The following is a 15,183-nucleotide window of genomic DNA, read 5'->3' on the forward strand; positions in this document are numbered from 1 at the left end:
TACTCAGCAGCAATGTGTTGTGGGAGGGGGAGAGTCTAACTTTTTCTTCTGAGCTCTTTCCTGTCCTTCTCTCTTTTTTTTTTTTGCTGAATTTTCAACAATTGATGACAGGTTTTACTGGTACTCAAATCTGCATAAGTAAGTGGAAAAGCCTGGCCTGTAGTAGACTCTCCAACCTCTTTACTCTCAGTTGCCCTCCCCAGGTGAAAGACTCTTTGCTCAGGGTCACTATGGTCTCCTGGAAGCTTCTCATGGAGCTCTTCCCTGGTTGTTGGGTACTATCCTACTAGAAGATAGCTATGGAAACTTACCTTTTTAGGACTTCTGTTTGCTGGCTAAACTGGTCATTCTTATTTAAAATGGAATATTCTATCATTTAGCCAAAAAGAGTAAGTTTTGTCCATACTATAGTTTGTTAACTGAAGGGGAAAGGAAATATGTTTTTAAAAATAAACTGTTCTTTTTCATGGAATAAAATTTTTCCTTTGTTTAACTTAGAGGTCTGAGTATCTGATTCTAGTACAATTCCCTCCTGGGGAGGGAGGGCTGTGGTGGTGTCCTCAAATGTTAGACTGACATCAGGTTGTAGATGACTTCTGTCCCTCAGTGCTACACGGGCACGAGAAAAGTAACTGTTCTGACCATGGAATTCACAAGACAACATGTAGGTCATGGAGGCATAGGATTGGGTTGGAAAGGACCTTAAAGACCATCTTGTTCCAGCCCCAGACTAGAGTGGATGCTCTCTTCATCCCTGCCTTCAGAAGAAGGTGGTAGTAGTAGTGAAGTTCTTGGCAAAGCTGAGGGAAATTACTAGTTGAGCAGTTTGAACTCTCCAACTCTTGGAGGAACTGGTGGGTCTCTGCCAGACAGCAGCTTTCACAGAGAGCAGAATGCCACCAACATGCTAAATTAGGTGTTGTGTGGGTTCAAGCTATCACTGGCTTTGTTTTGCCACTATAAATAACAGCAAAATATTACAGTTTAAATAGAAGTGCTAATCATAGAAGGGAAAACAAAACCAACTCTCTGCTGGAATAGCATTATTTCCTCTTAAACTCAGCTCAGTGTGGCTTGAACCTAAAGTAAGTGTGAGCAGGACTACAGGGCTTGAAGTGTGCAGCTATTTATGGGGCTTCTCTTATTGAACACTTTGAAAATTGTGGCTTTTCCACGTCTGGAAGGGAGAAGCTGTTTTTTCCTGTGGCAAGATGTTCCTCCAGAAACAGGTTTTTAGAGTGGTAGCATCTCCAGTGATGCCTGTCCCCAACAGAGGGCACTCCTAAACTGGAGATAAGGGAACCCACGGGAGCAAAACCCTCAGCTGCTCCTTGCTCTGAGAGCACACTGGGGGTAGAACCGACTGCCAGTCCCTTTCCTCAGCACTTTGTGACCTTGTGGTGCTCAGAGTGGCTCTAGCACAAACAGACCAGGAGGGGTTTTCAGAGCATGAAGGATGAATGGCTCTGCTAATGAAAACTGGAGGAGGTAATTAAGTGTGGAATATGACCCTTGGTAGCTTCTCTTAGTTTTTTTCTCAGACTGTGGTGGCTTTTTTTTTTTCTTTTTATGATTTATGGCAGTCATTGATACTACATGTTATAGGCTTACCTGAATATAGGCTCAGTGTTTCTTTTCCTTCTATTAATTGATGCTTTATGCTACAACGAACACAGGTAGTCAAGTGGTAGTTATGAAGCTACTCAGTCATCACACTTTCATTTATTCACTTCATCAGTGTGTATTAAAGCCAAGAGATAATGTTGTTAAGTGCACAGTTTGATGTTTAGTCCCTTTAGAGTACTTGGCAAGTGTTTTTTTTATCAGTTTTATTAGTAAATGTGGCATCAGGGCTTGGAGATGTGTAGTGTTAAAAACATGCAGATGTCAAAATAACTCCAGAAGTTCCTTCATATGACCACCTAGAAGAATTCCTTCCTGAAAGTATTAGTGAAATGTTTCAGCTGTTCAAAGCTGAAGCTGTGCTTTTTCCACCATCTGGGCTGAATTTTGGTTGCTCTCAAACAAGGCCAATAATGACTGCTGGTATCTGATGCACAGCAATTTCTCCGAGGAAAAGAAATCATAGTAAAAGCAAACCAAAAAATGTGAAGTTGGTGTTTTTGGATGAGAGAAGGGAAGATTCATTTAAAAAGCCCCAAGTCAATGAAATATTTCATGGAATAATCTCATCGACTAGAGGATGTTTATTCTTCTTCTATTCCTTTTTGGTTTTCTGCCCCTCCAGGGAACATCAGGGCAGGTGGGAATGAGTGGGATGCAGAAATGAATTGAACCAAAGGCGAGGTGGAGAAAGAGCCAACAGAAAGGGTATGCACTTTTCTGTTCATGGTCTTGAAATGGAGAGTAGCTTGTGTTTCACTGTTTGACTTAGTGGTGACACACTATTGACTAATAATATAACTAAGTAGTTATATTTTGTCAGGGAGAGCTGTTTGAAAGATGGTTGATCTTTTTCTTCCTCTAGTCATGACACTAGTATCAAACCAGTTGTCTGTCTTGCTCAGTCAGAAGCTGTGGCTTTCAGTGGATAAAAGAAGGGGGGGGAAATTATACAGAAAACAACATTTTTACTTGCAGCTGCACCCAACCAAAACTCAGGATGTTAATTTGCAGTGGGTATCTGGAATAGAAGCCTCACTGAACCAAAGAAATGCTCTCTTGGTGCTTATATATCTGGGTTTATAGAAGAAAACTTTGCTTCCTGGGTTCTTTGAAATGGGACAAAAAAAGCTGCATCATTCTGTCTTTGATTTAGCACTTAATGTTTTTATTTGTTTTCATTCTTCCTTCACACTTCTCCCTAGCATGGCTTCCAGTTTGACCCCTCTGAAAAGCATTTTTCAAAAACTGCCAAGTAATCCCAAACAGATTAGGTAAGACAATAACAAATTACAACAGCACTTGGAAGGTACCAGCCACAGAACATAGAATCCCACAGCTGGCTGGCCAAGTGCTCTTTCTCTTCTGGATACTCAGTGTGCTGGGAGACACAGCTGACATCACTGACATTGGTTTTGTTGGTGGTGGTTTTTTTTATTAATTGCTGCAGCTCATTAATGCAACTTAATTACACTTACATTCCCCCTTCAGCCCTTTCCCTCCCCTCAAAAAACCTGTCACAAAAAAAAAAAAACCAAACAAAACATCTTCCATGGGAATGTTGCCAGGCTTGTGCCTGGAATAAGCGTGGCTGCTCGATGGAGAAGGCAGGGACAAACCCACCTGTGATCCATGAAGAACCAGGCCTTGCTCAGTGTCCTGCAGGGGGATTCAGCTGAGTATGTGGCTACACCAGTGTTAATTTAATGTAGCTGGGCAAACCCAGAGCAAGCTGCAGCTGCTCTGAGAATGGCTTGGCATGTTGAAATGGGGCAAAGCTCAGTGCTGAGTAAAGATTTGGTGCTTGTAGTAGTTTTTAGCTGTTCAGCATTATAGGAGTTAGATCACATGACACTGAAATCCAGGACAAATGCTTATTGCCAAGTCTACAGAGGATGAGGAAGGGAGGAAGGGGCAGGGAGGAAGAATTCTCAACTATAATTTAAAACCCAAAGAAGCCTAAGTAACTCAAATGTAAAGAGCCCCCACCAAGTCCTATACAGGCAGGGAGGAGATGAAGTTGTGTTAGGGGATTTAGGCTCTTTTCAGAACAAGGGAAAGGAGAAGGGGAAGACACTAACTACAGAACATATGAAATGTCCCAGGGCGGTGCTTCCTTCTTTATGGATCCAAGGCCGCAAGGAAGCAGCTTCGACTTCAAGTGCATCTCTTGAGAGAGGCTCTTGGTGAACTTGTTCTGCCAGAGGTCTCTAGGCCTGTGTCATTTCTTGGCTAGTACCAGCAGACTATGGTAGGAAAGGTTCGTCAGGGCACTTGGAGAATTACAAACCAACTGTGTGGCCATTCTTTGCTGTACATTCATTGCATTTGGAAAGAAGACAAGGAACAAAAACATGGAATGGAGTTCACCATCCTGCATTTCCTCTGCCAAAGATCCAGGCCACAGGGGACTGTTTCCTGCAGCACCTTTGATGGTGGAGTGCAAGGTTTATCCATCCTCTGGCTCCTCTTCACTTACGCAGGCCTGTAAGGGGGGGAAAAAAGGGTGAATGTGGGACATCAGTGTGAAGCAAGTACTCAATTGCTTACTTATGAGAAGAGAAATGGTGGGGAAAGAATTAGGACATTTTTTTTCCCTGTTCTGGGCTTTTAAGTATGACTTATTACAGATGAGGAATAGGATTGACAGCTCAGAAGTAATGTGGTTAAGTAGTCTTCAAGCCTGGCAAGGACACTGTGCACACGTCAGACCTGAATATGCTGCAGTTAGGCTAAGGAACAGATAAAACAGCCAAAGTGTTAGATCTATGGGTCCCTCAGCATTTGGAGCCACACAAAACTTGGTTAGGAATTTAAAAAGCTAAGGGTCATCTCTAGAATAAAGTAGCTGCTTGGAATTGCGGTGATGTGCTTTTTGTGTAGATGCAGCAGTATAAGCAGATCTACTTTGGGAGCCAGCAGTACAGGTGAGTGAATGTTTTTGGCTGAAACATCACCTCTTACACATGCAGCTTCAGGTTGATGAAAAGAGTTTGCAAATTCATGTTGATATTCAGCAAACTGTTTGTTTGGGGAAAAGTCTACCTAGAAAGAGAAGCAGAAGCATTTTGTTTTGTGGGGTTTTTTCTGTCCTCAAAACAAAGTGGGATTTTTTTTTCCTGTTTAAGTAAAAGTTTCCTTTGTAAAGTATTCTGGTCATCCTTAAGTAATGTTATTAGTTAGATCAACTATCAGTTGATCTATTGAAGAACCCCCTTTCAGCCAGTAAGGGATGACTGTTGTATGGGGTCCAGTCCTTTAATGCTCATGCCCACAGCTGCTTCGTGCCCATGGCCAGCAGCCACTGCACCACAAAAGATTGATTAGGGAGTATTAATGTGAGCAATTGCCAACTGGAGCCTTAGATCACTCAATTAACCAATACCCCCTGTTGCTGCCCTGTCAATACTGAGCTCTCCATCTGATAGAAGTCACACCCTCTCCAACCATATGGCCCTTTCCACTGGTAGATCCAAGGAAAGGCAAGGCAGTGAAATCTGGCCACACAATTAAAATTAAGGCTCTCAAACCATTAATGTGATGTAGCACTTGGGGGGCCAGATCACAGTGAGTGTTACAGGCTGGAGCTTCACAACTGTGCAATTCGCTGCTTGGCCTTATAAATGCAGTCTTAAAAGGCAGGAAGATCTATTGTTCATCCTTGTACCTTTTAAATAAATAGAGGCTACCTCCTGTCACCCAGCAGGTTCTTGCTTTAGCATTAAACTGTGTACAAAATCGTGCTTTGAGGCTATTCTGCTTTATAATTGAGATTGCACAGCAATGCTTTCTGAAACAAATTCGGAGAATGATGTCAAGAGACTAAATGGATGCAGCAGGAGGGAAGTGCTGACAAATGATCAGGATGCTCTGGGTCTCCTCCTGCCTTGGCAGGTAGTGCAGGGTGCTTGGAGATAAGAGCTTTAGTGGGAAATGTCAAAGCTGGCTCAGTTAACCCTTCCACAGTTATCGGTGCAAAAATGCTTCTTTGCCTCAAATGATGAGAGTTCTGTGACCACAAGTGAACAGGAACAAAACCTGGAGCTGAGGGCCTGAGCTGTGCAGCCCAAGGGGAGACAGTGGTGCCAGCACCAGCCTGAACTTGGGCTTTAGCTAAAGGAGGGGAAAGGGCTCAGCCTTTCCTTCCTGAAAACTCTTTTGGCCTCAGGAGAGTAACTTTGACTTTCAGTAAGTGATTTATTATCCTTTGGCTAAGAACTTTGACACAGAAACTCAGGCACTGAAGACTTTAACATGTCTTCTGTTGAGATTCCTGATATATTATTATTATTAAATAATTAGTGTAGTCCCTTAATTGGTAATCAGCAGTGAGATTAAGGGTATTTCTGTTACACAGTAAAACTTCCAGAGCAATTTTTCCATGACAATTTGAGCTTCTTTTACTTAAGGTTGTGACTTGAAATAGTAACTATCCCAGCAAAACTCCCCTGGAGTCAATGAAATGTAGAGCAGAAACAGTTGTGGAACCTAAATAGAAATAACTGTATTTTTAGACAACCATTTTTGCTGTGTAAGTGTTGGAGGTACAAATTAAGATGAAGCACACTTAAATGTTGCCATTTTAAGCAACAGTACAAAATGATGGTTGATTTTTGTTGCTGTTGGCTTTTTTAATAGAGAAAAATAACAGCTGACTTGATAATTTGTCAGGTTTTCCACTAAATGAAGACTTGCAACTGAGGTCAAGGAAGGCAGTATATCACTATGATGAAGCTGGGAGATAACTGGATTGTGGTCTGGAAGTACCTATTATCAGTAAAAGGTTTTGGAGGGATGTTTTTTCCTCCTAGTAGGAGGCAAAGGTATTTAAGAACTTCTTGCAGAGCAGTGGATGGAAGCTGAGGGCCAGAAATGGGGTGTACAGTTTGAATACTGAATTTAGCAGCTGATAACCACTGAATTAGGCTGCCAAGGAACACTGCAGTTTCCCTTTAGTATCTTCAAACTGTGGCAGCATATTTAAAAGTTTTCTAACTTGGGCTGTGTGTTCAATACAGAGATTGTGAGGGTTAGTCTTGGGTATAAACCGTGCTCATCAGTCCAGGTCACATCAGTGTTCTGTGGGGCCTTGGATCTCTGAAAACTCATAAATTTGGAGAGATGAAGAAGAGAGATTAGGGAAAAATGCAAGCCAGGACAAGGGAAAAAGGGCACATTGAGAGGAAAGAGTGTGATCTTATCAGAAAAGGATAAATAAAACTGGAGTGAATAGGATAATTCCATTAGGGAAGCAAGGAAAATGATCCTGTTAGAGAGTTGTGGCAGCCCAGCAAGTGCATTATCAGGACAAGGGAGTGATGCCATCCTGAAATAAAAGTTCATGGCTGTAGTCAGCTCCAAGTCAGTAGTTGTGTGGAACATATTTGGTTTTGTTCAGCATTTCCATTAACAAAAAGGAGTTAAAACCAGAAAGCCCATGTTCCAGGTCCTTAGCTCTTCTATAAATTTACACTTCAAAGAAGTTGGATGTATTTGTTGTTTTGCATCTTCTTGGACAGGATATAAAAAAAAAAAATGCCTTCAAGTCATCACTAAAGGATTTTCACAGCAGGATGAGGGCATCTGGCACTCAGTGCCCCAGACTGCAACACTCCATGGTATCATTAGTTGAGAATCAATAATCCCTTCCTCCCCTCACTCCCACTCGTACATGTGGAAGAAAGGCAATAGCAAGGCTGAAATAAATAAGCAGAAATTGCTGTTTGGTGGCTGCTGTGAAATTTATAGAGGGTCACTTTATCTACTGCTCAGCAGCTGTTTTCACGTGCTGTTAGCCAGAAAGAAATACTCTTGTGTGGTGGCAGAAGCCATCAACAGAGAAGTGATGGGCTGAAGAATGGGAGTGAGGAACAGCAAAATTATCTGTGTACTTCAGCAGCAGCTTCCCATCTTACTGAGGCCCTGGCAGGAAGTCTTACATTTTGAAGTTCTGTCTGTATTCTAGTCTCCCCACATAGAAAACTTCATTTATAAGCAATAGCCCCTTTTCACAACCAGAATTGGTCATTTGAAGAAAAAAGCAGCCCAAACCCAGCACTGTAAAAGTGTGTGATGTTCCTTCAGCAGGCTGCTGCATCAAAGGAGTAAATCAGGGAGCTGCTTAAGGCTCCACAGCTTCTGCAGACTATGAAAAATTCCACCCCACTGTGACAAAATGAGAGAGAAATCAATATTTAATCTCCTGTAGCATCCCTTGTAATAACAGTATAGAACCCCCAAAGTTACAGGGAATTCAACTGCTTTGCAAAAATTAGTTGTTCTCCTGATCTTGTGCTGCAGTGACAAAGTGGGCAGTAAGTTCTTGTGGAATTAGAGGGGCACATCTACCAATCTATTTGGGGAGAGTTTTTCTTCCTTCAGTCCCAGTCTTCTCCTTCCTTCTCACATCCTTCCTTTTGTTACTCTCTGGTAACATTATTCCCCAAAACAACCTCTCTTAGCAGCTGCTTCAAAAAAACCTCTACGTGTTGAACTGCCTCTTACAGATCAATTTAAAAAATATTAAAAAATCACGTCTCCTTGCTGTTTTAAGCAGACAATACTGGCCTTTATGTTTCAGAATCTTATTAAGAACCAGCTTTTAAGTGGACAGAGTGAAATTGTGATCTTGTGCCTTCAGCAGTGGAAGGGATTGTTAGAGGGCAGAAATGGGAATTCAACAATGGATCTCTGTTACTGGTATGAGATATGCTGCTGTGGAAAACTCCCCTTTCTGCTCCCTGCTCTCAGCTGAACTCTTGGGCTGCCCCACACATGGATGCCTCAGTTCTTGTAGGTAACAGAATTTAAAATAAATAAATTTAAAAAAAAAATCTTTAGGAGCAAACCTGTGCCCTCCTGAATACAAACCATCTAAAGCTCACTTAAATTTAATTCACTGGAGCGTTACCTTTGTACCCTCCAGGATCCCTGGAAGTACAAGCAGGGAGAGGGAGACCCTGTTCCCAAAACAAAGTCAAATTTTGTGGTGTTACTGTGAGAGGATTATTGGAGGATGACACAGACAGGGCTGTGGTTAAAATGACACAGATGTGTAGGTCACAGCTCAGTTATGACTGTCCACAGAGCTAAATACAGCTTAAATAACTTGATGTTGTATAAATTTTACCCCAGTAGAAATGTTTCGTTGAAGCTTTGCCTGACAGACCACAATTTAACCTTGACAGTGAGGATCATGTTCTGCTAGTGCTGTGGCTGACCCTTCTTCCCTCACAGCTTCTGCTTGGGAACCAATCATGGCTGAAAAAAACCTCCCTTTGCTTTCTTCAAGGAAAAGGCATCCAGTAGTTTGTTTACAATAGTATCCTATAGCTGGCCCCACTGTTTGCTATCCAACAGCACTGCCTGCCATAAGCCAAGCACAGCAACTCCAACTTCACCCTGGGGCTGAACAGGGGCTGCTTCACCCCTTCTGGTGTCCATTCTTTCCTTCCTTCCATGCCTGAAAAGCCTGTTGGAGAAATCAACCTGCAAGGAGGAGAAAAACCCAAACCTGTGGTACCCTTGAGCCACCAAACCAAGAGACACTCAGCACAGCCTCTTTAGCACAGGAGATGATACTTACAGGTATGTCTGCTTGAACAAAAGGTTGGTGGGTTTTTCATTGACATGGTAGAGAGGAAATGGATCAAATCCACCAATGAAATCAACTGAAAAAAAATCAAAACTCAAATAAACAAACAAACATGGCCAGAAAGTTGAAAGGAAATGAGAGAAAGGGTTGGTGCATGTCATGGCATAACACAAAAATTAGTGACAGAACAGAAAAATGATTTTTCAGGTATGGATTCCTGGGATCTGCTGGGATGGGCAAATGTGCCAAAGAGGAGATTCAGCCAACACAAGACTTATAGCAGAGCTAACAAAAGACTCCAGAAAAAAAACCTCCTTGGGTATTGCCAGCACGCTGTGACTTCACATGAGAGTGAGCCTACAAAGGCTCGGCCGTTCCACACTGTGCCGAAGGGAGGAAGCTGGGGAACGGCTCCTGAGTGAATGCCAGGGAGAAGTTGGCAGCACAGCAATCCCCTTGAAGGCTATAGAGTGAAGTGGGAATTTTCTTGCCCCACTTGTCTTTCCTGCAAGACAACAGCAGCTCTGGAAAACTGCAAGCACCTCATTATCCTCAGCTCTGATATTTTTCACGTCCCCTCTGCCAACTCAATTTCTTTTAATTGTGTACAAATAGGAACAAAGCTTCCCTTCTCCAGTGTTCACAGAAGGGCAGCGTAACTCAGCAGGGAGAGTTTTAAGTGACAATTCCCTTAGTAACCAGAGAAGCATTTTCCAAGCCTGTCTCAGTTCCCCTGACATTAAGCCAAGCCTGTATCACTGAGCTGGCCAGCACAGCCAGGGCAGGAGGGGTGTGATGTGGTGTGATTTGTGACTGACCTTGCAGGCCTTGCAAAACCTTTAAAATAGATTCAGCTTAGACCACTTTTTGGTGCCAAGTTAGTGCATTTCGTTTGGAAGTGTGAAAGCCATCCTGTCCAAGTGCCATCTAAAAATGACTGGAAAGTCTTATTAACTATATAAGTGCCTGTTTACTTTTCTTTCCTGAAGGTGGCACTATTATTTTAAATTTTAGCTGAAGAGTTTTGGTATTTTTCAGTGATCAAACAACAGAAAAAAATAGTTACTAATATACTGAATCTGAAAAAAAAACCTCTTAAAAATATATTTAGAAACCTAAGGGCAAGAGATTCTGAGAAATTCCATCTTGATGGAGAGCTTCATGCTGACACTGTGATTTTGGAACAACTGTCAGGTGATGGGTGAAATCTGTAGAGGTTCTAAGTGAATTGTGGGGATAATTCCCAAATATTTCCAGTGAGACTTGACCTTTCCTCAGCCAATTTTGAAAACATTTGAGTATCTTAAAATCAAAAAAAGGCTGCACTTTTGAAAAACAGACACTTTATTACCTCAGTTGTGGAATGCCTAAATTAGGAAACCTTAAAGAACTGCAGTTGAGTAACTGTCTAGTACCTTGAACAAAGACACGTCCTATCATCTGAGCATCTATGGGATAATGGTTGAGTGCACTCAAAATCCAAGTCACTTAAAAAAAAATCTTAAGTGTGGTTCATTGTTGCAATATATTACAGTGCATTAGCACATCTAAAATATTCCTGCCCACAAATCAGCATTAGTAGATCCCTACTGCTGTGTTTTCTCATGAAAATCACGTTAGCAGGAGCTTCCTGATTAATGTGCCTCAGCACTTATAATTACTTCATGCTGCATATCAAAGCAACATTTAAAGGAAACCACAAATGGAAGAGAAAATTAAAACGCAGCTCAAATTTATTCAGGTCACTGGAAGGATCTACCCCTGCGAGTGTGAAATATTGATGGTTTGTCATTGTTAATTATTCAAGCTGGCATTTTAACTCCAAGCTGGGAAACTGGGAGGGAAAGTGAATTTGTTAGTGGAAAAAAAAATAATATGTATCCTGAAATTAACAGCTCTGTGTTTCTAGATAAAGCTTCCTTCCATGTGGTTGCTTCTCCTAACGGATCCCTACTATAAAAATGAGCTCTGTCAAGTTACTGCTTTACAATATTCAGCAGGGGCTCAAAACTGAAGCTGTTTAGCTAATAGAAGAGCTATAGGGTAATTTCAAAAATATTACTATAATGTAGCACCTTCTCTAAGTGCACTGCCAAGCTCTAAACAAAATGATCAATAAAGCCACTAGAATGAGTTCAGCCACACAGGAAGGAAGAAAAAAAACATGAGGACAAGTCAGATAAGTAATGCATCTCCTCTCACTCCTATGAAAACACATTCTTCACACACTTTCAAATATTCAGTTGTTGTTTTTCAGCTCTCATCCATGCCAGCTGCTCTTTAAAACAACAAAGCTGCTTGCACAAACCTAATCAATGTCTTAAAGAATTGATATTTGGATGCAAAGCCTGTGGATCAGAGCCTTTGCTGGAGTAAACTGGCTTAGGCCCAGCACATTGCCAAAGAAATCAAACTCCACGTCTGTTTTAACTCTATGCATCCATTCTTCTGTTTGTAAAATTATTGGTCTCAACGTTTTGGGTTTTAGAAGGGCAAAGTAATCCAAGGTCAGGTTATGGATACCTGCACAGATCCCACAGACCCAGGTGATGCCCCGGAGCCTTTGCTGACACACGTCACTGAAGAGATTTGTGCGCCAAACACGAGGGGGTTGGCTCCTTCCTCCTCCTTGTCATTCAAGTACAGTACTTCCTCTGCTCTTAAATTAAGTGGTCAGATTGGTCCTTGGCAAGAAATCTCATGTTCTCCTTCATCCTCAGCTTGTGGCACACGAGACTCAGCAGGTCACCTACTGGGATGAATTGTCGTAGGTGCTCTTAATCACAGCAGTAATATTTCAGTAGCATTATTCTTAGGCTATACAAGCTTGAGAACAGAAGCAGCTGCCCAGTTTCTCTAAAGCTTAATCCAGCTGAGAAGTCAAAACCAAGCTCTTTTATGGTGGAAGTGTAGCAGAATTACAGCATCTAACACATACTGACATGGGGGGAAAAAACCCTCGCAGTAAAACCAGCTGATCCTTGAGAGGCAGGTAGTGCCACATCCCATAGAGGCAGAGATGGAAAGAAATCTGATAGCAACTCAGTCCTGACAGACAAACATCTGAGAGAGAAATAACATTCACTATAACCTTTTGCCAAGGGATCTGTTGACAAATACTTACAGCTGTCTTCTTCTTCTGTAAAAACACTAACAACGTAACAGGCGTAGACAAAGCCCACCAGCTGGAAAATAGAGAGAATAAATCATTTTAGAATCAGTCGTGTGAGCCCGGTCAAAACCAGCTCAGCAGCACTTCAACAGCCAGTATTTACACTCCTCTTGGCAGCATTACTGTGATGGTGGAGCCAAGTCTTATTTGCTGTAGGCAGGAGGTGCAGGTGTAGGTGTCAGGGAAGATGCTAATGGAGCACAATCAAAGCTTGAAAATAAAAACTTGCAAGGCTCACCCTCACCTTCAGAGTAGCAGCATGCAGTTGTGTGAGTGATTGGCAAGAACATGGGTTGGCTTTGCTGAAACTGAAACTCTCTGTGAGAAGTGATGGAGATGCAGGAGAGGGCCTTGTGTAATGTTTTAGACAGATGGCTACACACAGGAGACACACAGGGGTAGGTTTTATTAGGAGGTCCAGGGACAAGAACTCGTCAGCTCTGCATTCCTGTCATATGGGGCATGCAAGGGAAGAGAAATTAATTCGGTGCAGGAGCTACCAATCAGATGTGAGTAGTTTTTGTGCAGATGAGAAGGTAGTTAACCATAAAAATGGTGATGTAGTGGCAGAAAAATTCAGAGACACTGAAATCTTTAGTAGCTCAGCTCGTAGTTTGTAGAAGCTCTAACACATCAGAACTGCCTCATTCAGCCTCAGTAGCAAGTTGTTACTCAGCCTGAACAGAGAAACAAACTCCTGGTACTACGGGAGTTAAGCATTCTAGATCCAGAAGGGTCTTATTTTGCTTTGCTTTCTTCCTGTTAATCAAATATCCTCTCCGTCCTTCATTTTACATCTTTACATAACACCCCACTTAGAGAGATCTTGGTTGACAGTAACTGTGTTAGTAAAGTTATTGTGAGGCATAATTGTTTTCCACTGTGAACTCAATTCTTTCAAGCAAGAGTCAGCCTGTAACACACAGTGACTCACTCCAAGGGGAGACAGAATGATGCATGGTAGGGCTTGAAAAGTAGAGTCCATTCATTTTTAATATGACAGAAAAATACATCACACCAGAAAACAAAAGGCAAGATAATGAGATTTCTACTGGGGAGTTATACAACATTCGGGGTTTTTCCAGCTCTCCCTGACAAAACACGCCTTGTTGGAAAGGAATTGGAATGTTTTTGTAGCATCACTAAACCCCGTTTTTCCTTTACATTTTTCTGTAATCATATGAAAGACAAGCCAGCTCACTCCTGTCCTCTTGGGTGAGCCTTATGGAAGCACATCCCAGCACCTCTGTGGAGGAGGGATAGCTCTGGGGACTCCCTCATTCCCCTGCTGTGCATTTCTGAAACCAGGGCTGCTTCAGGCTAAGTTTCAACGAGTGACAGGGTAAAATAAATGCTCTGGGTGTGATGCTAACCACAAGACCACGTGCAATGGCCAGTCTAATTGTACCTGCTGACTTTCAGAATTGCCTCTGAGTGGAAGCATTGCTTTTTAAAGGCAGACAAAGCTAAACAAAACAATCAGAATATCAGAGATTTTTTTCTTTCTCCTATTGCCTATACTGTGCTAACATAAAGCCTGGAGTGTTGTTTTTTTTTTTTCCTTAAGTTTGTGGTAGTTCTGGGGCAGGACAGAGCAACAAAGCTGAGAAAGGGTCTGGAGCACAGGCCTGATGAGGAGCAGCTGAGGGATCTGGGGGGTTCAGCCTGGAGAAAAGGAGGCTCAAGGGGGACCTTGTTGCTCTCAGCAATGCCCTGACAGGAGGGTGGAGCTGGATGGGGGTGAGGCTCTGCTCCTAAGTAACAAGCAGACAAGTTGTGTCCTGGGAAGTTTAGAGTGGATATTAGGGAGTATTTCTTCTCTGAAAGGGTTGTCCAGCCCTGGCACAGCTGCCCAGGGCAGTGATGGAGTCACCACGCCTGGAGAGATGTAAAAGACAGGTGGATGTGGCACCTGGGGACATGGTTTAGCGGTTGGGCTTGGCAGTGCTGGGGGAACAGGTGGACTTGATGATCTTGGAGGGCTTTCCCAACCCAAAGGATTCCAGGACTCGGAGCCCGGGCCGGGCTCTGGCCGTGGTGCTGAAGCCCCGAGGCCGCTCCCGGGAGCCCCGTGAAAGCCGCAGTGAGCGCTCGCCCCTGGGCGGGGGGACCCGACCTCGCTAACACCGAGAGACGCTCTTGGAAAAAACAGAGTGCTTTCTGCACATCCCAGCATTCCATGAAACGCCCACCCACCCTTCTGCTCACTCTGGTCTCCAGCATAAATGCATTTGCCCAAGCAACAAATCAGGAGTGTGGTCACACACACCCTCTGCACTTGCTCTGGCATTTTCATAGGTTGGAGATCCAGCCTTTCACATAAGATCAAACCATGCGATTTACATACACACAGAAAAGCAGGAAAGATGCATCTTGAACGCCTACCCTGATTCTAAGGGAACTCTAGGACAGTCTTCTCCCTCCCCAGATTTCCCATCATGCCTCAGAGTAGGAACTTTTGGGTTAACAGCCGTGTAAAGTGGCAGCCCGAAATCCATTCACTATTATTATACTCTATAACATGTAGACACAAATCTTATGTGATACCCGTGCCAGGAAACTCCTGATAGAATTAACAATGAAAATGATTTACCTGCCCAGTTTATGGGCAGAGTGTGTGAGCGATTATCAGCTGTACTGTCACAGCAAACCTGATAAACCTCCGAGCATTTTTCACGGTTCAGAAGCACCAAGCTATAGGAGTGACTTGGGAAGTTTGTTTTGCACAGAAATTAATGCCTCATAACCCTCAACCATCATTCCACTCACCCCATACACTTTTCCTTTTATGACT

General features: G+C 42.8%; 1 protein-coding gene across 3 annotated transcripts in view; it reads right to left on the minus strand.

The window, feature by feature from the left end:
• Positions 1–2,773: 2,773 nt before the first annotated feature.
• Positions 2,774–15,183, minus strand: part of NKAIN4 (Na+/K+ transporting ATPase interacting 4) — a 52,144-nt gene continuing 39,734 nt past the window's right edge. Inside the window, exons 5-8 of one of the 3 annotated variants that reach the window (XR_001874897.1) lie at positions 12,342–12,402; positions 9,209–9,293; positions 4,581–4,668; positions 2,774–4,108 (exon numbers count right to left, since the gene is read on the minus strand). Coding sequence is in view for 2 of the 3 variants with exons in the window: in XM_017815350.1 (XP_017670839.1) it covers positions 4,099–4,108; positions 9,209–9,293; positions 12,342–12,402 (156 nt within the window). In the remaining variant the exon portion in view is untranslated. The remainder of the gene's footprint in view (positions 4,109–4,580; positions 4,669–9,208; positions 9,294–12,341; positions 12,403–15,183) is intronic. The other 2 variants (XM_017815350.1, XM_017815351.1) reach the window with 2 other exon arrangements.

Source organism: Lepidothrix coronata, unplaced genomic scaffold (genome assembly GCF_001604755.1).
Source record: "Lepidothrix coronata isolate B3197 unplaced genomic scaffold, Lepidothrix_coronata-1.0 Scaffold49, whole genome shotgun sequence".
Classification (NCBI taxonomy): Eukaryota; Metazoa; Chordata; class Aves; order Passeriformes; family Pipridae; genus Lepidothrix; species Lepidothrix coronata.